The 27,784-nt window shown below is 56.5% G+C and overlaps 1 protein-coding gene across 1 annotated transcript; it reads left to right on the top strand.

Moving 5' to 3' along the window:
* The first annotated feature begins 1,368 nt into the window (after window positions 1-1,368).
* Window positions 1,369-27,784, top strand: AHCYL1 (adenosylhomocysteinase like 1). Its single transcript, XM_075722345.1, has 17 exons — window positions 1,369-1,476; window positions 17,046-17,157; window positions 17,536-17,679; window positions 18,478-18,578; window positions 18,878-18,980; window positions 19,368-19,462; window positions 20,333-20,439; window positions 20,522-20,638; window positions 21,398-21,461; window positions 22,930-23,018; window positions 23,499-23,569; window positions 24,040-24,134; window positions 24,219-24,317; window positions 24,905-24,973; window positions 26,181-26,259; window positions 27,354-27,474; window positions 27,621-27,784. The coding sequence occupies exons 1-17, from the start codon at window positions 1,369-1,371 to the stop codon at window positions 27,625-27,627; spliced, it is 1,581 nt and encodes a 526-aa protein (XP_075578460.1). The 3' UTR covers window positions 27,628-27,784.

Raw genomic sequence — 27,784 nt, 5'->3', positions numbered from 1 at the left:
AGGCTGGGGATGGAGGCGGGTGATCCCGGGGGACCTCAGCACCCTGTGCCCAGGCTGGGGATGGAGGCGGGTGATCCCCGGGGACCTCAGCACCCTGTGCCCAGGCTGGGGATGGAGGCGGGTGATCCCGGGGGACCTCAGCACCCTGTGCCCAGGCTGGGGATGGAGGCGGGTGATCCCCGGGGACCTCAGCACCCTGTGCCCAGGCTGGGGATGGAGGCGGGTGATCCCCGGGGACCTCAGCACCCTGTGCCCAGGCTGGGGATGGAGGCGGGTGATCCCGGGGGACCTCAGCACCCTGTGCCCAGGCTGGGGATGGAGGCGGGTGATCCCGGGGGACCTCAGCACCCTGTGCCCAGGCTGAGGATGCAGGCGGGTGATCCCTGGGGACCTCAGGGCTCAGCTTGTTAATGGGTAACGAGGGCCGGGGAGGTCATGGACCCGACCCTACGCTGGCGCTGCGCCGGGGGCTGCCGTGCTGGTGGGTGCTGGCACCCACTCTGGGCCGGGCACCTACCTGGGTCGTGCACCCAGCTGGGGCTGAGCACCCACCGGGGACCCCCACCCCCCGATGTCCCTGGGACCCCTCTCCCTCTGCCCTCCCGGGCTCGCAGGCGAGAGCGGGGCAGGATCAGGCCCGTGTCCCCGCTCCCACGGGCCGTGCCCGCCGCGGGGCTGCCTGCCCGCATCCTGCTCTGCCGCCATCCCACCTCCTCTGACTTTTCCCCGTGATTTCTCCATAGTCTTGAATTTTTAATTTTTTTCCCCGATTTATTTTTGCCCCCTCCATGATTTATTTAATTTTTTTTTTCCCTGATTCCTTTCTAATTTTTCCCCCGATTGAAGTTTTTCCCCTGAATAAACATAAATATTTCTTCCCGAAAAACCTTGTTCTTTTATCTTTTGTGATTTTAATCTGGATTTGTCCCCTGATTAATGTCCCCAGGCTCCGCCCCCTCCCCAGGCTCCGCCCCCGCCCCGGCTCCGCCCCGCCCCTGGCTCCGCCCCGCCCCTGGCTCCGCCCCCGCGCCGTCCCCGCCCGCCGCCGCCAGGGGGCGCCGCGGCGCCGCCCCCCTTCCTCCCGGCGCCGCCGTGCGGCCTCGCTTGCCCGGCGGGTGCGCGCTGACGTCTGTACGCGCTGACGTCACGGCAGGGCCGCCCCTGGCGCCGAGCGCGGCGGCCGCAGTCCCCGCCGCAGCGCGCTGCGAGCCGGCGCTACCGGAGCCTCCGCCGCGGCACCGGCCGGGCCCAGCCCAGCCCAGGCGGGCCCAGCCCAACCCGAGCGCTCCCGGCCCGCCCGCCGCGCCCCTCCCCTCCCCGCCCGGTACCGCAGGCGGCCGCGGCCCGCCCCGCCGCCTCCTCCTCAGGATGTCGGTGCCGGAGCCCGCCGGCGGCGAGGAGGTGAAGCAGGCCAAGGAGGTGGAGGACGCCGAGAAGTATTCCTTCATGGCCACCGTCACCAAGGCCCCCAAGAAGGTACCGGTACCGGCGGGGGTCGGCACGGTTCGGGGGGGAGCAGCCCCCGGTCGGGGGGGGGGAGCAGCCCCCGGTCGGGGGGGGGAGCAGCCCCCGGTTGGGGGGGGGGAGCAGCCCCACGGTGTGGGGCGGGAGGCTGGCCCCGGTTTGGGGGGGGGGGGAGCAGCCCCCGGTTCGGGGGGGGAGCAGCCCCGCGGGTGTGTGTGTGGATGCTGGGAAAGTGGGAACTGGTCCAGTTGGGGGGTAACTGGGAAGGGGGGGGGGGCTCCCCATTCAGTGGAGGGGAGGGAAACCGGTACCGTGCTGGGAGGGCACTGGTACCGGCGAGGGGGGGCTGGCCCTGGGGGCCGCTGGTACCGAGCGTGGGGGGCAGAGGTGCCCGACGGGGGATGCTGGCCCAGTTTGGGGTGGAATGGGGAGGGACTGGGCACTGGGGAGAGAGGGGCCTGTGCTGGGGTGCAGCCGGGGGTGCTGCTGGGGGCTGGTACCGGCAGGGTGGAGCCGTGGCCCGGTTTGGGGGGGCTGGGGCCAGGCCTGGCCCAGCTCGGGGCCGGGGGGTGGAAGCTGGGGAGCGGAACGGGGGGCTTGGCTGTGGTACAGGGGTGCCTGGGGGTCAGGGTGACCCCAGGCGAGGGGGCAGGCAGGTAAGGTCGGGGGAGCGGGGCTGGGGACCCCGCGTGTCGGGGCCACGGTGGGTGCGTGGAGGTGCCAGCGCTCTGTGGTGGGGACAGAGGAGGGGGACCCGTTAAACAGGACGAGCTGGCAGCAGTGACCTGGAGATCCTGCTGTAGGTCACCCTGAAGGGCGGCAGGAGGAAATTCGGAGAGTTGAACTCTTTTTGGGGTAGGGGGTCCGTTGGTGGTGCGGGTGGGAGCACGTTTGGGCGTAGGGAAGAGGCTGCCAGAGCAGCCCCCAGCGCTGAGGTTTCCCGAGTCACCTCTTTACCCTTTCATCCTTGAAGGCCTTCTTGCAGGAGCTCCTGAGATCTCCCGGTGCCGCTCCCCGCTGCCGGCGGTGCGGGCCCTGCTTGCGTAACCCTTATGGGGTGTCCGGATGGCACCGTGGCCGGGCGAGTGCTGGCCATGCCGCCGTAGCAGGGTGCGGGCCCTCCGCTAACTCGGGTAACGGGCTTTTAGATGAGCGAACGTGCAGAAACCTGTGCTCCCGGCTTGGTGCGGACCTCCTGGGCTCGGTAACGTGCTGCTGAAGTCCCGGTCCCGCCAGCGAGGTGGATTTGTGCTCCGAGCACTGCACGGATCCGCGCAGCTGCGGCCAGAGGTCCCCGCTGTGCTGAACATCGTGTTCCCCCCGGGGCTGCAGCCGCCTGCCTCCGCGCTGGAAGCAAAGGCAAAGCAGTCGCAGTGAATGCGAACGTCCCCCTTCTCTGGGGGAACATCCCTTTTGCTGGCTCTGGCCAGGGGTGGGATTAGGGGAGCGTCTGACCCCCGTGGAGGGGCTGCTGTCAGGTGGCCGTGTTTGAGGCATCTCTCCTCACCCAGGCTCGGGTCTGGAGGCTCTCCCTGCACCCTGGCCCTGTTTATCCGGGCTGTGGATATAGCCTGGAGGGAAGGAGCAGAGGAATGCAGAGCTGGGATCTGCCTCTTCCAGCGGTGGCTCAGCACAGCTCAAACTCGGGGATTGTTTTTACCTTTTCATTGCCGTCATCTTTCTCAAAGCTGGGGAGCTAACAGTGGGAGGCTGCAGCTGGCTGATCTGAGAGGGGAGAGCAAACTACTAATCCTGAAGTATCCTATGGGGGCCAAATATGTGTCATAAAAAGAAATGCGATGTACGTGTAGGGGGGAATCGATTCAGCATCCTCAGAGGCAAAGTTTGCTCGTGTCTCAGGGGCCAAGGGGTTTTGTATCACCCTGAATTTGCTGCCGTACGCACAGGTTTGTTGCACGACATGAGGAGCCACAGTCAGACTCGGTGGCTGCTGCAGCCTTTCCTGGCTGGGTGATGATATTAAAGTGCCCAGAGCGACACACGACATTTGAGGCTGATAATATCAGCAGCCAGCAAGATCTTGGGGAGCGTGCGATGTGGCTGAGGTCAAGGAACAAAACGCTTCGGGCCACAGTTTTCCTTGCCTGGCTAGTTACTGCGAATAGCGCTCGGTAATAGCGGAGGCGTTGGCAGAAGGATAAAAGGACGAGGGAGGGAGAATTGCCCTCCTGAGATAAGATGTCGAGTGCCCCCAGCTCAGATGCCTTCGAAGCAGGATTGCAATTAAACCATTAAAACGCCTTTCTGTTTCAATGCAAGTCGAAGTGACTTTTGTGCTCGCTGGCCACGGAGCTCTCAGCGTGGTCAGAGGCCAGCAAAGAAGATGCTGAGGTACGATTTATCGGCATCGAGGTAGGGGAAATCGTGGTGTGCTGCTGAAGCGGCTCGCTCCCAGGGTTTTTAGGCTCCTTGAACTTTGCTGATGCAGTTTGCATAAGGCGTTTGGAGATGGGGAGGGTGGGAACGTGGCCAAGCTTAGTGCAGGCTCCATCTCCTCCGTGTGACCTGCCACTGAATAGCTTTTTCAAAGAGGAGCCTTAACTTGTGCTGGTGCTCCGGGAAAGCACCAGTGCGCAGCGGAAGAGCTGGCGTGAGCCCGCCAGCGTCCCGTGCCCAGCTCGGAGCTGGGGGAGCATGTCGGGCGTAGCTGGAGGCACGTCGGCCCCGCGGCTGCTGTGAAGAAGTCGGCATCGTCCTCCTTGCCGTTGGCAGGCTGCGTCGGGGGCACGCGGAGCGAGCCCGAGCTGTGCAGCCAGCCTGGGGGATCGCTGACGTCTTTGTTTCCTCTCTTGTCAGTGACTTGTTTGAGGTGAAAAAGTGAAACAGCAGGAGGTAAGAGATTAAGAGATTAAATATGATCAGCTCTGGATTTAAGTAGGAGCCGACGCAGTTGAGGTGAACGGAGCTGAGTCCTTTCTGCAGAAATGGGGCTGTTTTCTCCCAAGAGCTGGGGTTGCCTGGCTTTGCCGAAGCTCCTTTTTTGCTGCAGTTTATGGGAAGTTGGGCTGTCAGCAAAATAACACCAGCTTTGGTCAGAGCGAGGCGGTTCTTTGGCGGGGAGTGGTTTTAAAGGCAGAGGTGAGCGATGCCGAGCTTCCTACTTTCTCCAGCGTGTGCCTCGATGTTGCTGGGGCGGGAGGGGGTTTGGAAACACTGAGGCTTGTGTCTTGCCCCAGTTAAGTGGATACGGGTGTGGGGATGAAGGGAGAGCTCAAGGGTGCAGGTTGTGCTGTTCCAGATCCCTCTGTGCCATCACCGCTGCGTCTGGGCATCTGCTCTTCTGTCTCCTCAGAGACCGTAGGTGCCCTTGACAGCAGTTGCTTTCCGAATCCACGCCAGCCGGTCGACGGAGCCTGCAACTCCCGGCCGAGCCGAGCTGTGGGTGTCCTCGAGCGGGCAGGACATGCTGCCGTGCTTAGAGATGGGTGGCAAGGCAGGGGGGCTTGGCAGGTGCCGTCCCTGTCTGTCACTTCACCTGATCCCCCGTTGCGTCCTTGTCGCGTGGGGATCGCCGTTCGGTGGGCTCCTTCACGCCTGGGTGCCGGCAGACAGACAGATGGACGCTCTGCAGACAGATCTGCTTACTCATGCAGCACGCCTGGAGCGTGAAATGGGCTAAAGCCTCGAATTTGCTTTCGGGGGAGCTGAGCTACGCGGCACCGCCGTTGCCCCAAGAAGCCGGCGAGCCCACGGCCGGTGTGTTTGGGTTGGTGCTGCGCCCCTGCGGATGCCGGCGCCGGAGGAATCCCGCTGAGGCTGCGCGGCGGGGAATGCTAATGCACAGCGCTGCAGCTTTGCAGTGGTAGGGAGCCGGAGCTGTGCGCTGGCTGGCACGGGGGTGGCTGGAGATGGGAGCAGGGGAAGGCTGGGGAGAGGGGGATGGAGCCTGCGGGGAGCTGCTGTCCCCTGGGGAGGGCTGGACACCTTCTCTGGATCATCGGTTCTGCTGCTGCTTTTTGCAGTTGCCTGCAGAGCCGCTCTCCGGCTGCCTGAGCAGTGTCTGACCTTGCTGCAGTCTGTGGCTTCCCTGCCCCGCGCACAGCCCCTTCCCAGAGCTGGGTTTTCTGCCCCGTTTTTCTCAGTCCCGAGTCATCTTGGGTCCCTGCAGCTCTGCCAGGCCGGGTGCTAATAAACCACCTTCCCCTTCAGCCTGTCAGGGGGATGAGGCTGTCCTCGTCTGGACTGACAGAGCTCCTGGAGTCGCTTGTTTTTCCGCTTTCTTTAATTTCATCCCTTAGACGGGCTGCTCGTAAATCCTCCTCTGCCTTTGTGTGCTTGTCCAGGGCAGTGGCCACCACCTCCTCTCCTGGTTGTTTAGCCAGACGCTGTATACTCGACCGTCTTTGCTTCCTTGCCCAAATCCTCTGTTCTTTTGCTTTCTCACTCTCCTCTCCCTGCAGTTTTTCCTTCTCGTAATGAGTTGCCTGGGCTGGGATGAGTTGAACGGCTCATTCTGCTCCGTATGGACCACCTGGGATGGGTCTGGCCTTCCTTGGGGTGCGGGAAAGCCCTAATAGGTGAACATGTTGCTGTGGTTAGGTGGTCACAGGCTGAGCTGGTCATACTCTGACCCATGCTGAGAGCAAACCACGAGCGTGCTTTGAACAGAGATGATTTACATGGGGGCTGGGAGCAGACAGGTCACTGGTGGTGCTGTATTATATGACAGAATCGCAATTATTTCTGTTGTAAGTTGCTCTTGGGTCCTTCTCATTACTTTGGCTTTTTGGAGGGTCTCATTGCTGTCCAGAGGAAAAGCTTGTTCTTGTGAGCCAGCACTACTGCAAGGCCAGAAGATGCTTAATTAAGTTACGGAACTGGAGAGCAGGAAGAAAGGAGATTTTCGGGGTCTGACGGACACGAGCCATCTTCAGAACAATGTGCCAGGGCGTGTGGCTTTTGCTTTTCCGTTCTCATCCTCCTGTGGTCCCATGAGGTAGGCTGGATTTCCACCCTTTAGCGATGGGAGAGGAGTTGGATATTCATTCTCCCCAGTCTTCAGAAGCATCTCTGGTCATTTTTGATGGTGTGGGCGCTGCCCATCCGAGCGGTGCTGGTTCTCCTACGAGCCCCGCTGGGCTTGGTGGGAGCCTCCTTCCCCCAGAAGCAGCCAGGTCTGGAGCACGGCAAGCCTGCTGGCAGCAGAACCGCCGTGTTTTCTTTAGGCCTTTCCCAAAATGTGAGATTATCTTCTGCTAGGGACCAGCCTACCACAATACTTTCTTTGGGACCTGAACAGTTTTCACCGGGCTTTCCAGCCCATGCAAATGTTGGAGCCTGTTCCTGTGCTCTCTGCTAGAGGTTGAGGCTGGGATTTTTTGCTCTGGAAACCAGCTCTTCAGGGCCAGGTTGGAGTTGATCCTTCTGGATAACCAACCGGCTTGATGCAGGGCTTTGAGGATCCTGTCCGTGTTGTTTCTCTGAGGAGCCGGCGAGTGCCTGGCCCCAGGTGTTTGAGCAGGGGAAGAGGTGGGACTTGCCTGCTCGGAGCAGCACTCAGCTGAAAAGATTTGCTCGTGCCTGGCCGTGCCTTTTATCATCAGGAGTTTCCTGCGGGCGACGTTCGCGTTTGCAGAGGGCTTGTTGCGTTTCCTGCTGAGCCCTTTGATCAGGGCTGCTTATCTGGGGACTCTGACTCACCTTCACTCAGCAGATGGTGGTGACGTTCGAGGTGACTGTCCCAGGGCCTGCCGCTGGCCCCGTGGAGCTGCGGGTGCAAAGCACCTTGTGCTAACACTTCTGCGGAGCGTGACCCTGCTCTTTCTCAATGGGACCGTGGGTTGGGTCAGTGCGGGGCTGGGGGCTGCTGTAGGAGGGTCAGGGAGTCCCACCAAGGAGGAGCATCTTGTTACCTTCTCAGCAGGGTATGGGAGCCCCTTGTCAAAACCCTGGGGACTTGGCCACCCTCGGCAACACCTGAACCTGGTCTGCACCGTACCCCTCTAACTTTGGGCTAATTGTCATCTCGGCACGCTGCCCCGGCGTGGTTAACCCTCGGCAGGGCATGGGGAATGGGTGCTCTGGGGCATCTCGGTTGATGGTCCAAAGAGAAAGCTGCCACTTTGGGGGTGTTTTGAGCAGCCAATCTTGCCCCGTGGGCTCCCTGCCTCTGAGAAAGCGTGATGCGGAAGCTGGGGCTATTCATGCCTTTCAGAGGTTGCCCCGGTTGCCCTGTCGCGTTGGGCTGCTTGAACTGTGAATTTTAATTATACTTTGGGATCAATACGGTGGCCTTGGTAACGAGCTTATTGCTGCTGCAGAATCTGTTTACTTCAGGTTGGTGACAGCCAAAGAACTTAGGTGGCCGAGGACATGATGTTCCAGCTCGTCAAAGAGGCTGCATTGTAATTCGGGTGAGGCTCCTGCGGTCCTCGGAGGTGGGTACAGCTTCCCCTTGGCTGCCTCCTGCGGGCCTGGAGTTCGCTGGCCGGACCCGTCCGTGCCTGGCGGAGGAGCCGCCTTAATTCAGGAGCCATGATTTGGGTGGGGGTTGTGGGAGCCTGGTTTATCTACAAGGTGTGGGCGTAGGAAATAGCTCCTTCCAGCCTTCTGTGGGGAGAGAGAAGGTAGGCAACCTGGAATGGAGGTTCCTCGGGGCTTTGCCTTGCCGAAATTCACGTTTTGGTTCCTCCTTTCAGATGGCCTGAGGTGAGGTTCGACCTGTGTCTGCTGTTTTCTGTCTCGCCACAGGCAAAGGGCGCAAAGAATCTCACACATTCTTGCACCGTGGGGAGAGGCTTGCATCCAACCTGGGCATGTTTTGGAGCGAGAACATCTGGCCGATCCCTGTTGACCTTGGAGCTGTCAGCCTCTTGCAGGCAGCGCAGCCTGCGTCTCCCTACGTTAACCAACCCCTTCTCCAAATACTCTCTGAGCTCGCCATCCCCACAAGACATCACTTCTTATTCCTCCTGCCCCATTTAAAAGAAAAGGGTTTAATTGAATCAACCCTCTCTGCAGGAAGGGGTCGGCTTTGCTCCGAGGCGAGGAGTCAGTGTCCAGGAGGGTGATGTTTGTCCATCCTGGTGGTGATTCCTCTGAGTCCTGAGCAGCAAACAGCCTAAGCTGAAGCCTGGGGTTTCTCTCCTTCCTTGCCTCTAATCAGACGCATCAAAAGCAAAGTCTTTTCCAGGGCTGAACATAGAGCATGCTGGTGAATGAGCTCTGGGTGATGCATTTGTGGAAATACCACTGCGAGGGGCTTTTGGGGGTCAGCCAGGGCAGGGGGCATGGGGAAGGTGTATTTCCAATTTTCCGATCGCACAGCTGTTATTTCCTGACTCTCTGGGATGTATTGCAAACAGGCTGCTCCTGTTTTGATGCTGATTCTGCGGTGCATTTTCCCTTAGAGCCGTGGTGTAGGGATGGAGGGTCTTCTACGTGTAGCTGAGAGTAGCTGGAGCCTCGCCTGGGTGGCGTTTGCTGTATTGGTCTCTCGAAAGACCAAAAGAGATCTTGAAAGGCTGTGATTCTGCGAGCCAGTTTTGGGGGAGAAAAAAGGGCAGGTGGGGCACCCGGGGTGCCGGGTAGACTGATTTCTCCCTCAAAACACAGGGGCTGCTTTAGTATTATGGAGCAGAGGTTTTGGGTTTTTCAATTTATTTTTTGTGGCTAACCCTCACTTCAGACCTGTGTAGTGGAACAGCACGAGCCCTCTGACAGCACTTCTAAGTGTTCCCTTGGTCTTGTACAGCTGTGGTTGTAGAGGAGTTTTCTAATTCATTTAAAAATTGATGCTAATTAAAGATTATTCCCTATCACCCGTGACACACAAACACATTTCCATGGGCTCCTGGCTCCGAAGCAGCCAGCCGGCCCGTTTGAGGCCGTTCGTCCTCGGTTTGCCCCACAAGCCGCTGCAAATGATTTAACCCACAGTCCCATCCATGCAATGCTCCTGGTGAGCTAATTCCAATTAATACCAATTATCCCATTGCCCAAACACTTGGTGTGCCACAGGTGCGCGGCTGGGCGGGCGCCGCAGATGAATCCACAGGTGAGAAGTCTGGGATGTCTTTAAACCGATGGCTTTTTGCGCTGTGGGAAGCGATGTTTGCCCCTCTGGGTAGCTGTGCTGGGTTTGTGGTGTTAACCTGTGAAACGTGACGGGAATTCATGGCCCTTAAGGATCCCAGGTATCGGACTTGTGCTGTTCCTGCTGTCAAGGAGATGCCCCTCTGCGTTAAAGCCGGGAGCAAGCCTTTGCCTCGGTTCCTGGAGTCCAAGGAGTAGATGCCTTATCTGCTGGTGGGGAGCTTTCCCTGTCCTCTTGCTGGAGGCAGTGCACCTTTGACCTCAAGGTGTTTATAAGGCAGTAGTTATTCCCAGTTACTATTTAACAGCTGGGCACTCAAAATCACATTTATTTTATTTAATCCCGCCTTTTGTTTGTTTTTTCTTTAACTAGCGTTTACAGTGATTCCCATGATGACTGAAATCTTGCGGTGATTTCCAGCCTAATAACCTTTGGAATGGGCTCACTTCTTTCCTGGTGATTCTTCTTTTCTGAGCTTTGGGATTCGTGTGAAAGTCCTTAATTCTCCTCTTGTACTCACGGAAACTTGTGGTGGTGTGGTTTGGGTTTCCCCCCCTCCCCCCCCAGTGCTTTGCCCAACCAGCTCTTCTCTGCCAGTGAAGGATGGAGGCTGGTATCAGGGCTTGGCCAGTTTACTTTGCCAGGACCTCAGTGCCCTTATTTCCTTGTCAGGAACAGTGTAAAGGTTTCCAGGCAGAGATCTGGCTGCGGTTCCTGCTTGGGGAGTCTGCGGGGAGCGTGCCAGGCAGGTCTCTGCCTCTCCAGGGAGAAAAACCTGCCCTGTGAACCCTCCGTGAGCTCAGATCCGAGCAGCACTGAATTCGGCATTGATCGTGCTTCGATCCACGAAGCAGAGCAGCACCCTCAGGCAGCTCTTCCCAGCTGTGTTGTCCAAACGAAGCACTTGGAAGTTTCTTTTAAAGGTTTGGGTTGGGGGAACCATCAGGAGAAAGTCCTCCTGTTGCAAAGGCCACACCTGGAGCAGAAGCAGGTCCTGTTCCTCCATAAAACTTCTCTAGCCAGGGCTGTGGCACTCGCAGCTCTCCCCAGGGCCCTTGGTGCGCTGCCAGCGGGTGTGGAGGATCCGAAGATGCCTGCTGAGCGCCCGGCTGCCGACCTGTTCCTCTGGCATCCCTGCAGCACGGTGGGGCTGAAGCCATGGGCACTGCGAACGCAAACCCCCCTGCCTGCGCCTGGCCTTGTGCTCTGGCTGGGGTATCTTTTGCTGCTGAGCCGATTTGAATCGGAAATGTGGTTGTCCCATGAGCTCGGCCGTAACCTCATGTGAATTAATGCAGCCGCTTGTCATCTAGGTGTGTGCTGGCTCACTTGGCCAGAGCTTGGAGGTGGTAAAACGCGGTGGTTTATGAATCACGTAGCCAGATCTACCTCAAAAGCCTGCCCTTGCTGGTGGTTTGGGGCTGAGGACGGTGAATGCTCAGGGTGGGAGCCTCACTCGATGCTCCCATCCCTCTGCTCTGAGTATTTTTCCTTTCCTCCAATCCTTATGGGATGCTGTGGTCCAGAAACACCCCTCCACGGCTGGGTAACCTCACAGGAGAGGAACGTTAAAAACATCTACGTCTGCCTTGCTGATTTCCACCCCAAAAATACATGATGTGTCCTGTCGGGTCGTGGAGTAGGAGCTGTGTCCCCCTGCGTGCTGGAGGGCTGGGGGCTGCGGTGGGCTCCCTGTCCCTTGTCCAGACGCTGTCCTGCAGAAAGTGGGAACAGGGGCTTGGCTCTCCCAGCCTGGAAGCAGGGCAGAGGGGACCTGAGGACAGCGGCAGCCAAGTCCTCTGAACAAACCAAGCGCCCTGGCATGGCCACGCTCTCCGGTTCCCCCAGCCGCGGCGGGACTGCTGCCAGCCCTGGGGCCAGCACGGGGGAGAGACGCTGGGAACCTGCAGCGAGCGGGCTTGGGGTGGCTTCAGCCCCTCGTCCCAAGGGGGGCAAATGTGGCAGGGGGCTTTGGGGAGGCTCTTTTCTCCTGGTCAGGAAGCATGGGGTCCCCTCTGGAACCCAGGTGGCTGCAGGAGCAGGGCCCAAAAGAGTGCTGTCCCCTCTCCAGGGAGGTGGCACAAGTAAACCTGCTGCTCAGCTCTTCTTTTTGACCTAGAATACACAAAAAGCCTCATGCTGCTCATTTTATTTTTTTCCTTCCGCTGATGCGTGGCTGAAGAGACCTCAGCCCCCGGGGTGCCTCTTCCCTCCCTTGCTGCTGCGTTGACTGAACGTGACGACTTGCTTCTGCAAATAAGTGGATTAAAACAACTCGTGCTTTAGAAACGCCTGAACCCATCAGTGCGGCAGGAACCAGCTCCTCGTGAGAAACCCGTCGTGGCTTCCCGGGAGGAGATGGTGCTGGGGAAGTTGTCTTTCTGCAGATAACAAATCCTCGGTGTTTGAAGGTGCCCATCTCCAGGTCTGCGAAACTCAGCCCTGGTACAAGCTGCTGATCACGTCTCATGCGCGAGTGGGGCTGGTGAGGAGGATGAGTGCTGATTTGAGCTGTAAAGCATTTCCAGTCTGGCTGAATTTCCAGGAATGACAAAGAAATTATGAACTTAAAAGACAGGTCACGTCAGGGCTGCCTTCGCAGCGTGGGCAACCGGCAGTGCCCTCCCAGCCTCTGCCAGAGCGTTTTTGTTGGGGAGAGGAGATGGAATAAGGGGAATTGGCTGCCCTGAATAGTCCTGATCTCTGCTGCTGGCTTTCTGCAGGCAAAGGAAAGGTCCCAGGACCCCGGATCCTTTCAGACTTTCTCCTGGGAGGGCAGAAGTGGGTTACAGAGACTTTCTTGCTTTCCAGGCGGTTGTGTTGCTGCGAGAACGTGCTCTGCCCCGATTTTGCTGTTTCTACCTGGGTCACTGCGCTGTGTTGTCATGTCCACAGATATGGTGGAGAAAATTTAGGAGGCTGGAGGGTTTTAGGTGGTTCACTGCTTCCTTCCCATCTTGGGCGATGTGCACGGCCTGCTCTTGTACCCACCCGGTTACTCTAGTGCAGGAGTGGCTATAAGGGCACTTTTTTTACACCACTGTGGATGTGCCATCACTCATGTTGTTCCTAATGAAAAATAATAATTGAACAAAAAAAAAAAAGGTTGCTAAGGCAAACTTGGTGGTGGTAAGATGGGAGCCTGGAGCTGCTCCCCAGCACGTGTCCTTTCCCCCGTGGAGCCTGTGCCTTGGTGAACCGGGTCAGCGTGCAGCCCCGGGGATGGCTGTGAGTTGGTGGATGCTTTCCAAATCTTCCTCCTCCTCCTCCTTCCGCAACCTGCTCCGCCGCTGTCCCCCGAGGCTGCACGGGATGCAATCAGGGATGCGTAGCATGGCGAAGGAGCTCAAACATCCTCTCTGGAGCCATTCTGGGGATGGAAGGAGTTTTAAAATTAAAAGTGGGGTTGCCTTGTGTGAGAGGGACGTGCCTGGCTCATCTGTGCCTGAGGTAAATCCAGCTGGATTGACAAAGTCCTCTGCAGCTCGGAGGCAGGGAGGGCGAACTTCTCTTAATCGGTAAGCTCAAAAAGCTGCTCTCTAGCCTGACTGCTGGGGAAAACCGGGGAAAACCGCAGGATAAACCGTTGAGAATGGCACACCCAGCAGTCACGAGCTGCCGGTTCGTTTAGATGGTAGCAGTCCAGATCTGGAATCTGTTTGCCCTTCCTATGTTGTAATAATTAAACAAATGAGGCTGTACGTGCTGGGGGCATGTGTGCTTCTGGGTTCGGGACTGCCCGGCCAATGTGCCCACGTATGGGCAGGCACCTTATAGCGTAGGGAGAAACTCCTGGAAGCCGATTGTTTAGCTTCACGGTGGTTTTGGGATGCGCCGGGCAGCACAACCAAACAAGGTGACCGGCGCTTGCCTTGGGAGAGCCCGAGGGTCCCTAGCACCTCTTTTGACCCTTTTTGGGATGCGGTGCTGTATCGGCAAAGATGGTGTTCCCGCACCTCCTGCCTGGCCAGACCCAGCGCCTGGAGGGGTGGTTTGAGCTGAACACGAGCAGCCGTTGTTGGGAAGTCGGATCCGCGTGGGAATGAGCACGGTCGCGCCAGGTTTCGCAAGGGGAGAAAATGTACTTCTGGCTCGGCAGGTGTGACTGGGAGCAGGCAGTGTTCGGCGTTGCTTGTGAAAACTTGGCAGGAGGTGTTGGATCCTGGTGTTTTCCTACAGGGCATCTCCCCAAAAAACCCCCTGCTTTACCAAGCAGGGAGCTGCTCGTTTGGCACAGGGCTCCATCAGGACCCCGTCCCCTCCTTGTAAGGGAGTAGCCATGCCAGAACACGCCCCGGCTCTTCCTGTGCGGAGAAACCAGCGCTGTGTTGTTTTGCCTCCTTGGTCATGAATTGCTGGGACGAAGAAATATTTTCCTTGCTCTTAAACCCTTGTGCTCCACCCAGTTGGAAAAGCTGCTTCCAGCAGGATGAAGTTTGGGATGTGATTCGCGATCGTGCTCTCCACAGCCGGGCGGTCCCGATCCCGGTACCCTGTCGCCGCAGCCAGCCCAGCTTCAGTCAGCTGCAGTCGACTCATCCGCATCCCCCGGCCGGGGATGCCGTTCATTCAAATTCCCATGACAAGCTGAGGGATTACGAGATTTTCTCCGTCGCCTTAATGCAGCTAGAGAGCCCGGCACGTGGAAGGTAATACGGCCGATGGTCACGCACATCACCAGTCGGCTCGGTCGCTTTGCCTGACCGCAGCACCCGCCGTCCTCCCTCATCTTCCTCTCGGCTGGTTGCCGGACGCTGCGTTAATTTGCTGGGCTTGGAGGGGGTTTGATGTGCGAACGGTTCATTCGATTTGGAAGCTGCTTGCAATGTTTGATGATAATTTTAGACAGGGCAGATTTTGCTAAGCTGTGGAGTTCAGATGAGCTCTGGTAAAGCCACGGCGGGGATTACTGTGGTTAATTCAGCGCTTGGTTTCTTTAGTGGTGATTTTTTTTTTTTTTTTTTTCCCCCAAACCCCCCATTTCTAGAACTGCTGTTTCTCCTAAAAAGTGGGACTGTGGCTTCGAGCTGGCTCAGCACCCACAACTGGTCCCCTGAAGGGGACGATGGTGTCTGGTCGATCTCGGTTGTCTTGGTGGTGTGGGGATGGCGTGGAGCTGGAGAGCGCAGCAGCCCTCCATCCCCACCCTCTCCTTCCCCTTGCATCCCAAATGACCTTTTTTTGAGGCCATCCAGGCAGCACATTGCACTGCAGGGACGTGCCCTGGCCCGGGGTTCCCGTGTTCTGGATGCTGTAAGCATGGACAGATGCCCAGCTGCACCCTGGGCTGGAGCAGCAAAGCCTGGATTATGTGGTTTTTCCCTCCTGGGTTCAACTCTTCCCTGGAAACCTTTCCCTGAAGTGGAGAAAATTCCGCAGCTAACACTTTAAGCTGTTGCAATGCCAGCAGCTGGTTTATGGGGCATGTTTACACCCTCTGGTTTGATGGGTTTGAAGAGGTGGGTGCGAAGGGGTGGAAACCTTGCTGTTCTGAAATTGCTGATCTTCCTCGCTGCCTGCCCCTGGAAATGCCCATGAGCAATGCGCCAGCATGGAGGTGGCACGAGCCTTTCTCAGGCTGTTTCGGGGAAGATTGACCTTGAACAAATTCCAGCAATATCATTCCTTGGTTGGGAAACCGCTGTGCCTGCCAGCTCCGGGACACTGCTGTTACCTGCCTGGTGCTGCTTGCTGGAAGTGCTTCTGCACCTCTTATCTCTTGGTGCCAGCTCTCCTGGCAGTGCTGTAGGTATCGATGCCCTCCAGTTCCTCCCTCTGCACCAAATGACCTAAAACAGTTGCAAAACCCAACTTGCAAACTCCCATTTAGCGTTCCTATTCCTTCCGCTGATGCAAATTCATGCAATTTGCGTCAGAATCGCACGGCGTCTGCTGGGAAGTCTGGTCTGGGAAGCAGATACCAGGCTGTAACGTATCCAGTGCGGAGGAGCTGGCTAAAAGCCTTTTAGCAGCAGCACCCACAAAAATGCCTGGGATGCCTGCCTGAGTGTGATGATGGGCTTGGTCTGGTGCTAGTCTGTTCCTGGAGGGGATGCTGGAGTCATCTCCATCGCCCCACATCACCCCACATGTCCTCCCTTGGACTGAGCCGTGGGTTTCATGTCCCTCTTTCCCCTCCTGAGCAGAATACCAACGCTGCTTTTGGCCCGTCAGCTGGGTTTCTCCAGGAACCGTGGCTCTGTTTTACAGCCCAAATAGCCATGCTAGCGCTGCAGACACCCCAGACCCAGACTATGCAGATTCCTCCTTTCTGGATTGGATCATCTCAACTAAATAGTTTAATTCTTCTCCCTTTGAAGGCTGTTTCCCGCATCAAAGCTTTCGGGGAGCTTTTGGGATTGTTGTGGCATGGAAAACCCCTCCTCGAGGCCACTGTGGCTTGCCTCTTTCCATCAACTTGATTTCTTCAGGATTCTTCTCGAGGTCTCCTGGGTCTGTGGGGATGCTTTGTTAATCCCACTGCGATGACGTCTCATCCCTGTTAAGTGGCAAAATTAAATCCTGCAGCGACACGATCAGAGGGAAGAGGCCATGCTGGGGCTCTTTGTCAGGGTCTTCTGCATGGCAGCGTGCCGGGGAGGGGGGCATGAGGCTGGATTTGCTGGCCCTTTTCCTAATTCCCTTTCATCTCTGGTGCCTTTCTCTTGCAGAAGCAGCAATAAGGCTTTTTGCTAGCTGGTCACACGGGATGAGTGCAGCAGCTGAGCAGTTTGGGGCTATTTTTCCCTTCCTTTTGGCCCAACGCATTTGAATTTGATGAGCTGGTGGTAGGTGCTGGAGCCTTGAGTTGCCTCTGGCCGAGAGAGGAAGGAGGGGTGGCTGTTTTAGGGCTTCTCCTTACAATGGAAACATCTGTAAGGCAGAGGAGAGTGAAAGGCAATGCAATGTCAACTACTTTTTGTTGAAATGTTCTCTCTTGCTGAGTTTTTTTCCCCCTGCTTTTAGTGTTGATTTTGGAAGGATGCGCCGTGTTTTTAACCTGCGGGATGCTCTGCTCCAGGGGAAGAGCCTGGAAGCACCAGGGATCTGAGTTTCTGCTGGGACCACCCCAGCTTTCTTGCTGCTGCACTTTTGGGCAGAAATCAGTTGGGACCGGTTGGGGTTGGAGCGGAGGCTCTGCCTGCACAGGGCTTGTCTGGAGGGCTGCACGGTATTTGTGTTGTACGAGCAGTCTGACTTTCCTGGAGAAGCCTCAAGGAGCCAGAGGTGGGCTAAAGGGAATGTTTCAAGCCTCGCTGGGTGCTGCTTTTTTTTATCTTCAGGTGTTAGGTGTAAAATCTGCTTTAACCTTCTGATGACAGAGGTGATCAGGCAGAGGAGGGGATTCAATTTTTGGCATCTGTAGCCACACAGCTGTTCCTTGATGCATTTGGTGATGCTCATTTCTGCAACCACAGCAGTCAAGGTGGACTGAAGGGAGCCACGGGCCCGTATAGCCTGGAAAGATGATGTGCCGTAAGGAGCACCTGCTGATTTAGCACTTCTCTTCCTTTGCACTTCTCAGCAAATCCAGTTTGCAGATGACATGCAGGAGTTCACCAAGTTCCCGACAAAGACGGGCCGTCGGTCCTTGTCCCGCTCCATCTCCCAGTCTTCCACTGACAGCTACAGCTCTGGTAGGTGCTGGGCTCCTTGTCCATGCCTGGTCCTCTCCCAAATCTGGTGTTGGTGCTCCTGTGAACGGGCTGCTCACATTGCATGTCAGGATGCTCCACGCTGCTCTGTTGTACTTGGACGTGGAGGGGATAATTCTGGGGCTTCCTGAAGCTCAGGCATTGATTACCAGTTGATAACCCAGTTAGTTCTGGGTTGTTTTAGGGAGCAAGAGTGCCAAATTCCTTCTGGACATTGGCTTTCCTTAGGAGATTTGTAGTTTGAGCCATGAGTGTGTGTGTGCGTGAAAGCTGGGAAGCGAAACAGAGCCGGAACCTGAAGGGTAGGAGGTGCGCGGACTCCTGAGACCTGGGGTAACATGCATTCCTCTCCTGCTTTAGCTGCCTCCTACACGGACAGCTCTGATGATGAGGTGTCCCCCCGAGAGAAACAACAAACCAACTCCAAAGGCAGCAGCAATTTCTGTGTGAAGAACATCAAGCAGGCAGAGTTTGGGCGCCGGGAGATCGAGATTGCTGAACAAGGTAAAAGTGAAGCGTGGGGCTTGCGGCTGGGTGCCGCGCTCTCCGGAGTCCAGGAGCTGAGCCATGGCAATTCCCACAACTCATGCTACAGCCTCGGATGCCCTGTTTTTTCCCCCCGAATCAACACATTATGTGGGGAAGAGCTAGACGCGACAGCAAACGTTAGCGACGTGTGGCATCCATTTTCTAATGACAGCAGGGCTCTTGCAGGGTTTAATGTTCTGGTGGCTTTGGATGAGAAACCTCAGTGGGCGAGGATCTTGCAACGCCTTCGGAGACATGAAAACTGACAGTCCCAACCCCTTCCCCTGGGGCTTGTGGGAAGCTGAGTTACCATTTCCAGTGGGGTGATTGGGTAACTTTGCTTTCGGGCTCCTTTTACACGCATGCTGCCAAAGCCTTAGAAGGGGAGGATAATCCAGGCACATTTAGAGCAGCCCTTCTGAGATGTGGCAGCACTGTTTTCATCTTCTTTAGGTGCTTCTCCAGGGTGCTGTTCTGCTGCAGGGCTGGTGACTGTCCTTAGCTGGGGCGCATCAGATTGCCTTCCTTGGGCAGTGCCTGTCCTAACCTCTCTTGTTACATGGTCAAGTGACAAATGACACTGGTGTTTTGGTCCCATTTTGGACAGACCTGCCAGGCCCGGGACGAGGGGTTTTCTCCCTGACTGTGTAACGACTACAGCAAAAACTGTGGGGCTGGATGTAACCTGGGAGACCCCAGAAAAGAGAGCTGGTCTGGCAGAGAGGTGCCTCTCTGGCCTAAGCTGTCATTAAAACCCCTCTGTTCCTTTTGCAGACATGTCTGCTCTGATTTCGCTCAGGAAACGAGCTCAAGGGGAGAAGCCTTTGGCTGGAGCTAAAATCGTGGGCTGTACCCACATTACAGCGCAGACTGCGGTGAGTGGCTGCTTATTTGGGGCATCTGGGGTAGGAGAGACCATTTGTTTCCCTGGGGAAAAAAGTCTCTTAACTTTCCCAGCCTTGGGAAATTGGAGGGGGCACCTTCACTTTTTTGCAAACATCTTGGAGAGCTTCTGCCACCCGCATTTCCCCAGGGCAGTGTTTGCTGGGGCTGATCTCGGATCGGTTCCTTGCCGCCCATTGCACAAAGCTGTGCTTGGAGCCCTGCGCCGTGCTGGTGTGCTTGTGCCCATCACCGCTCCCCCGGGCCTGCCGCTCACCCCGCTGTCTCGCAGGTGCTGATCGAGACGCTGTGCGCACTGGGAGCGCAGTGCCGCTGGTCTGCCTGTAACATCTACTCCACTCAGAATGAAGTGGCGGCTGCCTTGGCAGAAGCTGGTGAGTACAGCTGAGCCTGGGGACACAGAGCCCTTCCAGCCCCTCTTGGCTCTGCAGCCGTGTCCCAGCCGGTCAGTTTAACTTATAGAATCACAGAATTATCGAATCGTTTAGGTTGGAAAAGACCTTTAAGATCATCCAGTCCAACCATTAACCTAACACTGCCAAGTCCACTACTAAACCAATTAAGGGTAGAGCAATAATTTCAGGAATGGTTTGGACCACGTATCTTTTAGGGAGGGATAAACAGGTCTGATCCTGTCGTGGGCTGCGGTTTGATCTCTGCATGGCCCCTTGGCTCTCCTGCCTGTGGCTTTCCTGAGTTGGCCAAGCAGGAGAGAGCTCTGCCAAACTCGGCAGATGCCAAGGATGCTCCTCTTCTTCTAGGTGTTGCCGTATTTGCCTGGAAGGGGGAGTCGGAGGATGACTTCTGGTGGTGCATTGACCGCTGTGTTAATGTAGATGGCTGGCAGGCCAACATGGTAATGAGCCTTCTTCTAGCCCTTCCTCTGTGGAGTGGTCACTGGGTGCTCCTCACCCTTCCCTCCCCGGGGCTGTTCCTGGGAACCTGCTGGGGCTGCCTTGGGCATCTGCTGGCGTTGCAAAGGCCTCCGAGTCCCCGTTAAAGTGGGGGTGCTGGAGAACGGCAGCCGGTGCTGGGTTGGGGGCCACCGTGGGCATTGTGGGAGCTGCGGAGACAGCGTCCTGAGTTGGTACAGCCCGATGGCATGGGAGCAGCTCCTGCCGGAGCTGCCAATGAGTCGAGAAAAACCACGGGACCTCTTTTCCCCCAGGGTCAGTCCTACGGGAGCTGCCCCAACTGCTCCTCTCTCAACACAGATCCCATCCACCCTTTCCCAAAGAGAGTGTGGTCGCTGCAGGGTCCCTTTCCCTTGCTGAGAGCAGATGACGCCTCACCGCCTTGATGCACGGTCCGTGATTGCTAATGGTGCCATAGCGTGTGTCAGTGGGCCGCGACAGCTCCCGCAGCCTTTCCTCTCAACTGTTTGCGTTCAGGGCATGAATGTTGTGGCGTCCTTCTGACCTCAGCCTGTTTAGTTAGTGCTGCCTGTGGTCACGTTTCCAGGCTGCAGAGCGATAGCAGGGACAGAAAACCTTGTTAGGATCCTTCAGCTCCATGCAGGGGGTAAGAAATCCTCTGTGTTTTGGAGGAGACCCCAAGCTGCTGGCAACTAGGTGAACCCAGGAGTCCTGGCCCCCAGGCCTCTGCCCAAACAGCCCTCCATCGGGGCCTGAAGGTGCTCCATCTCTTTTTCCCTGTCCTGCCCCCAGCGGGTGCTTTTCCCAGTGGAAGGCCTGACTGCTCCATGTTCCTTCTCCATGTTCTCTAGATCCTGGATGATGGTGGGGACCTGACCCATTGGGTTTATAAGAAATACCCCAACGTATTCAAGAAGATCCGAGGGATTGTGGAGGAGAGTGTGACTGGTGTGCACAGGTAGGAGGTTTGGGAAGGCTGGTCTGGAGATCTCCTCTTGGGTTGCTGCTCTCTGCTCTGACCTGCCTCTGTCCTCTTCCAGGCTGTACCAGCTCTCCAAGGCCGGGAAGCTGTGTGTCCCAGCCATGAACGTGAACGACTCTGTCACCAAACAGAAATTCGATAATCTATATTGCTGCCGGGAATCCATCCTGGACGGGTGAGTCCAACCTTTCTCCTCATCTGCACCATCACTCTGTTGTGGTTTAAACCCAGTCAGCAACTAAGGACCGCAGAGCCGCTTGCTCACCCTCCCCGCTCCCGGTAGGATGGGGGAGAGAACTGGAAAAAAATTGTAAAACCTGTGGGTTGAGGTAAAGACAGTTTAATAGGACAGCAGAGGAAGAGAAAATAATAATAATGATAAAAGAATATACAAAGCAAGTGATGTGCAATGCAGTTGCTCACCACCTGCTGACTGATGCCCAGCCTGTCCCCGAGCAGCAATCTCAGCCCCCCGGCCAACCCCCCCAATTTCTATACTGGGCATGACTCTGTATGGGATGGAACAGCCCTTGGGGCAGTTGGGGTCAGCTGGCCTGGCTGTGCCCCCTCCCAGCTTCTTGTGCCCCTGGCAGAGCATGGGAACCTGAAAAGTCCTTGCCTGGTGTGAGCAGTACTGAGCAACAACTCAAACATCGGTGTGTTATCAGCGTTATTCTCATCCTAAACCCAAAACACAGCACTGTGCCTGCTACTAGGAAGAAAATTAACTCTATCCCAGCTGAAACCAGGACACCCTCACACTGGTGGATTTGGCTCTGACTCCTCTTGCGCAGAGATTGGGCTCTTTGCTGCTTTGCCCTTGCCGTGTGCTTGCAGGACCTGGTTTTGGGGGCTCTTGCAGCGGAGCGCTGCCCTGTGCTGTCAGCGGTGTGCGCTTGACTAATCCCAACACAGGTCTCTCTCTGTCCCCCAGCCTGAAGAGGACCACGGATGTGATGTTTGGAGGGAAGCAAGTGGTGGTTTGTGGTTATGGGGAGGTGAGTTTCATAAGCGGCAGTCGGTGGAGCTGTGAGTCAGCCTCCCCCCGAGCCATCCTTCCCCTGAGCTCAGCATCCTGCTTCTTCCCTGTGCAAAGTCCACGTGCCCTTGATATAGGAGTAGATCAAACCTGGTGAGCGATTACCAGGGAAGTCTTGCTAGAGCCTGCTGAGAGGCTGGAGAACAAGCAGCAGATTTCCCAGTTTGCCTGCAGATTAGCTGGGCTGCAAATACGACAGTTGCTGGGAATGCTGGGCTGAATTATAACTACCCATGGGTGCTCCCATCTGCTGTCCCTGGACTGAGTTCAGCATCCAGCCTGGCTGTCACCAAGCCTGTGACAGAGGAGGTGGAGGGGCAGGCTGCATCTCGCTGGTGGGTAATGTTCTGGCAGAGGGGAATCGTATCACGAACTTGTAAATGATTCTGCCCTGGAAGAGCACCGAGCTGGGAGCTGACACCTTCCCTCCATCTGTGCACTGTCTGCGTGGGTGTTTATCTTCCCGCGCTGCAAAGGGCCTGGCAGTAGCTGCAAATGCTCTTCCCAGCAGGAGCACTCTTACTAATTTATTTAGACACCAGTGGAGCCCAGCTCTGCTCGACCAAGAGGCTGCGCTGGCTCTTGCCAAGGCGCTCCGGGGTGGCGTCTGATTCTCCAGCCTTGAGTTGTGCTGGGAGTTGTAGTCTCCAGGGCCTGTCCTGAGTTTTACTGGACTTCTTCAAAACAAGGGATTCCTTCCACCCTCATTTGTTTTCCCGTTGGGATGTGGGTTGGAGTCCCAGTTTGCCCTGCCTGTCTGTTTTCAGGAGACCTGAGGTTGGAGCTGGGTGATAAGTGAGGGTGTCTCTGGAGATGTTTCTCACCCAGCAGCATCTTGCTGGTCAGAAAACGGGGCTGAGCATGGGTACGTGCGGATTAGCCAGGTGTTAGGGTGGGTGAGTGGTGTGGAGAGCTGGACTTCAGTTTAATTCTGTAGTGAGGAGAGGGGTAGAGTCAGAGACGCTGTTACAGGAGCTCTGCTCTCTCCCGTGCTGATGTGGGGAGTGTGGGCTGGAGGATCTGTCCCCTGATCAGTGCAGGACAGCTCTGAAGGCCAAAGAAACCCTTTGGCTTCAAGGCACATGGGGGAATTGCATGCTCATCCAGACTGGCTTTAATCTCCTCTTGGAGGAGAGCTCAGAAGGGCTCCTGTGGTGCCGGGGGCTGCACAGGCTGCGAGCGTGATGGTTTTGGAAAGCTCCTGCCAGCTGGTTGCCATGCTGGAGGGCTGGTGGCCTTGGAGGGGGAGCTGGGCTTGCGGCAGAAGTGCCACTCGCCAGGTACATCGCTGAGCTGCTCCTGGCATCAGGCAGATGGCCGGGACGAGCATCTCCCAGCCTGAGACACACTCGGGCTGTTTCAGGGAAGGGATTGTAGCACTCGGCACATCCCGCGTTCAGCTTCGTGCTGACGCTTTGCCTTGGCAGGTCGGCAAGGGATGCTGCGCCGCTCTGAAAGCCCTGGGAGCCATAGTCTACGTCACGGAGATCGACCCCATCTGCGCTCTCCAAGCTTGGTAAGATGTTACACGCTGCTTGTGACCATCTCTTCCTCTGCTCTCTGGCCTCCTGTAAACCCTGACAGAGGCTGAAACAGAGCCAGGAGGATCCTGTGGCTCGTCTCAGAGAATATCTGTCTTGTTGGGTTGTGATGGGGAAGGGCAGCGTTCAGGGCTGTGGGGTACCAGGCGGCAGGCACCTGCACCAGCTGGCTTGGGAAGGCTGCTCGAGGGTTCGTGCAGGGCTGGCTGAATGCTCCACGCATCCCCCGGCTCCTCCAACATTTGTGAGAGCAGGTTTGACGCCACATCCTTTGCACAGCCCTTCCTCTTGCATCTGGCGTCCCTGGGGGTGTGGAAGCCAGCAATTGCCTGGCTGCTGTGTGAGGAATTTGGAGCTGCTGCGGCAATACAGTGCTGAGATCCCTCCTGGCCTGGGGCAGAGCGGGAACAAGGCTTCTCCTCCTCATTGTGGTCCCTCTCCCCCTTTTTTGCCAGCATGGACGGATTTCGGGTGGTGAAGCTGAGTGAAGTAATCCGTCAGGTGGATGTCGTCATCACCTGCACAGGTAGGGAGGGAGAAGGTCATGGGTGAGCCTTGGAGCAGGCTGAGAAGGAGCAGTCTTTCCCAAGCAGGTGTCTCAAGGGTTCTGGGGGAGCTGGGGATGGAGGACACTTTGCTGCCATGTGCTGCTAATTTTACAAGAGCAATAGCTGTGCTCTGGCAAGAACTTTTCCTCCTACCCCCCCCAGTCTGCTATTTGGCCACGGTCCTCCTCAGCTGCTGGGAGGAGGGACATCACAGCCACGTGTCCCCAGAAGTATTTTGGGGTCTCCTAGAGCCTGGTTAATTTGTGGGACCAAAGATCAGCACTCATCCCATGCGTTTCTCTGTTGTCACAGCCAGGAGGGCTCTCGTTCTGGTTGAAGTTCATCCGATGTTGCCCCAAGCTGAGCTTCTCTGACCCAAGTGCAGGGAAGGAGAAATCGGAGGTTTTATATTTCCACTGCCTTGGGTTCATCTGTGCCCCCTCTGCAGGAAACAAGAACGTCGTGACCAGAGAACACCTGGATCGGATGAAGAACAGCTGCATTGTGTGCAACATGGGCCATTCCAACACCGAGATCGATGTGGTGAGTCTGCCTGCCACCTCGACGGCTGCGTCCGCCCCGCTGTCCTCCCGCGATGACTCCAGCCTCTTCCTCCTCCTCTTGCAGACCAGCCTCCGGACCCCGGAGCTGACCTGGGAGCGGGTTCGCTCCCAAGTGGACCACGTCATCTGGCCGGATGGGAAGCGGGTGGTGTTGCTGGCTGAGGTGCGCCAAGAGCTGTGCCACAACGTTGCTTTATTGGGAAATTGCTGCATGCCAGAGTTTGTAACAGAGATTTAACCAGGTGGAAAGGGGCTGGGAAGCTTTGTACATAGGATGAGGTTCAGAGCTCAGGAAAGGGTTTCCTGATTGATTTATTTTTTTAATTTTCCTTTTCTTGAGGCAGGGGAGGGATCATGTACCACGTGCAGCCACAGAGGTGCCATCTGGCTCCGTTCTTTCGAGCCGGGAGCCGTCCCTATCAGCCAAACGCCATCTGCTTCTGGCTTTGGCAGGGTTTCCCACGCAGCAAACTGGCTGGGTGTCTCCTCTTCCCACTGGAGCTCTCCTGGCAGTAGGAAGGACTGGCTCTTTCTAGGGACCACAAAATCTCCCTGCCTTAAAGCTGAGGGTTAGGGTGGAAACAGGCAGAGTTTGAACACCCTGGTCACATAGGTGGCCCTTGAATCACTGTGCTGTGGTTGCCCCCTGCCCCAGGGAGGGGGTAGAGGTGAATCTTACCTCAAGACGCGATTCGGTTCGGCTTTGGGGGCAAGGTCAGCTCTCTGCAAACCCCTCCTGCTGTCTCCTAGGGCCGTCTTCTCAACCTGAGCTGCTCCACGGTTCCCACCTTCGTTCTCTCCATCACAGCCACCACTCAGGTCCGTACGCTGCAGGGCCGGGGCGCGAGGAGTGGGCGATGCTCTGGGGCCTTGCACGAGCTTCTTGGGGTGGGGATGGTTTGGAAGAAGCTGGGAACGCGCAGTTGGATGGGTCCTTGGGATGGCACCGGTGCCAGAGATACCGTAGCCACCACCTCTCGGCTGGGATGCAGTTAATGGTGATGTGAACTTACTGCTTTGGTTACAGCTGGGAGAGAGCTTTTAAATGAGCCAGGCTTTGTGGCAGAGCTCCTGCCGAGCTGTAAGCCACTGGAGAGCTCCCCTGGCACAGGTTTAAGCTTACCTCAAAGCAAGGCTTTGCTTTGTCTTTGGACTCTTGATTTCTACGTCACTAAAAAAAAAAATTGGGGTGAGTTTTGGGGATCTGGAGGCCAGTGGTTAAAATGCTCCCCAGCATCAGTGCTGGCTCAGTGCTGGGCGGACATGGCTTGTGTCTTGCACTGTTTGTTGTGACTCTGCCTTTCCAAAGAAAACTATGATTAAATTTGGCTCCGCTCTGAGATCTGCAGTCAGCGCTGGCTGTGCGAGCAGCTGAGGCTGGTGCGGCCCTCGGTCAGCGAGCGATGGAAGAAACCTGCTGGGCTGGAAACATGGAGGGGACTGATGGCTGGGGGCTGCGATGGTGGGGGAGGCCAGCCATGCTAATGGTGGGGAATTTCCTTTTCCTCACACTTGTCAGTCCAAACCAACGGGGACCGGGGGCCGTGTTTTGGACCTGGCTCTCAGCTGCGTGAACTAGCACTCGGGGGAGATGCAGTTTTATTTCTGCTGGAGTGGCCATGGGTTTTGCAGCGATACCGCCAGCTTAAAACGAGCAATCCCTTCATTTCCGTGTGATGCAGCAGCCGTATGGTTTAAGAGAATTAGAGCTGCTCCCCTCTCCTCCACCCTCGTGTTCTGGATTTCCCTGGGGTGTTAAGCCCAGATGCTGCAAACAAGCTGGGTGGCATCTCATCTCCCATCTCTCTGGTCCTCCCCATTAGTGGGATCACAGAGACCCAGAGAGGGACGTACCCTTAGGTGGAAGCCTTTCCTTCAGGGCATTTTGGAAATGCTTGCCCCCTCCCTCAGGCTCCCAAACCCTTATCTCCACTACCGAGAGCTTTGTGCAGTTGTGGGTGTTCAGCGCTGCCCGGCTTGTGGCTGTCCCTGACTGTCCCCGGGCTGTCCCCTGTGATCTCTGCAGGCTCTGGCTCTGATTGAGCTCTACAACGCTCCCGAGGGCCGTTACAAACAGGATGTGTACCTGCTGCCGAAGAAGATGGGTGAGTGAAGGGAACCCAGACTGACTTATCCCCTGGCCTGCTGTGGGCCAGCACTTTTGGACGTAAAAGAAACTGGGCTGGACAAAACTTTCAGGGAGAGGATGAGTTCAGGGAAGGCATCAGAGGCAGCAACCTTAAAACGCTTGCAGGTTGTTAGATTTATTTTCCTTGATGTTCTGCAGCGTGGCAGGCGTTCCTTATCCTGCAGATTCATAGAATTGTTTAGGTTGGAAAAGACCTTTAAGATCATCCAGTCCAACCATTAACCTAACACTACCAAGTCTACTGCTAAACCAATCAAGGGGAGAGTAGCAACCCCATGCCTCCTGGCTTGGTGGCTGGATCATTTATAATGAAAGTAAAAACTAGGAATCATTAAGATTGGAAAGGATCTCTAAGATCATCAGCCCAACCATCAACCCAACACCCCCATGCCCACTAAACCATATCCCAAAGTGCCACCTCTGCCCATTTTTTTAACACCTCCAGGGATGGGGACTCCACCACCTCTCTGGGCAGCCCGTTCCAATGCTTGACCACCCTTTCCATAAAGAAATTTTTCCCAATACCCAATCTAAACCTCCCCTGGCACAGCTTGAGCCCATTTCCTCTCGTCCTATCGCTAACTACCTGGGAGAAGAGACCAACACCCCCCTCCCTGCCCCCTCCTGTCAGGAGCTGCAGAGCGATCAGGTCTCCCCTCAGCCTCCTCTTCTCCAGGCTGAACACCCCCAGCTCCCTCAGCTGCTCCCCATCAGCCCTGTGCTCCAGACCCTTCCCCAGCTCCGCTGCCCTTCTCTGGACACGCTCCAGCACCCCAATGTCTGTCTTGTATTCCTTGCTCTGAGGCTTTTCAGGCAACCCCTGTGCCTTCTGATGCTCATCCAGCCCTGCTCAGCACCAGGGCTTGGGCTCAGCTCTGCCGTAGGCTTAATGTGATGGTGAATCCATGGTGCTAGATGGCAAGGACTGCCTGGCCAGACCCGGCATGGTGCCCCGGCCCTTTTGGTGCCATATGATGAGTCCATACATCATCTCCCCGGCAGTGCAGTGGGGGACGTGCACCCCCTGATCCCCTCTTTCCCCCTTCCCAGACGAGTACGTCGCCAGCTTGCATCTGCCTTCGTTCGATGCCCACCTGACAGAACTGACGGACGATCAGGCAAAATACCTGGGACTCAACAAAAACGGGCCTTTCAAACCCAATTACTACAGGTCAGTGCCGGCCGGGGCAGGGAGCTGCCGTCTCCCCACCCAGTGGGTGCCGTTGGGGGCATCTCCTTGTGCTGGGACAGCATCAGCTCCCAGGAGCTGCGGCCCCAGGCACCCACGGCCTCACTGTCCCCTCCCTTCTCTTCTAGATACTGATGGACCATATCCATGAAGGACCAGACCACACAAGGCAACATTAGAGAGATTATTTTTAAAGATCATTTTATTTTGGTTTACCTTTTTCTTTTTTTAAAAAACCAACAGAGAAACCTGTTTTTACATTTATCAGTGTGATTTTTAAGGTCACTTCTTT

The sequence above is a fragment of the Pelecanus crispus genome, chromosome 17 (assembly GCF_030463565.1).
Source record: "Pelecanus crispus isolate bPelCri1 chromosome 17, bPelCri1.pri, whole genome shotgun sequence".
NCBI classification, from domain to species: domain Eukaryota; kingdom Metazoa; phylum Chordata; class Aves; order Pelecaniformes; family Pelecanidae; genus Pelecanus; species Pelecanus crispus.
The sequence above is the reverse complement of the archived record's forward strand: the minus strand, read 5'-3'. Positions and strand labels throughout refer to the sequence as shown.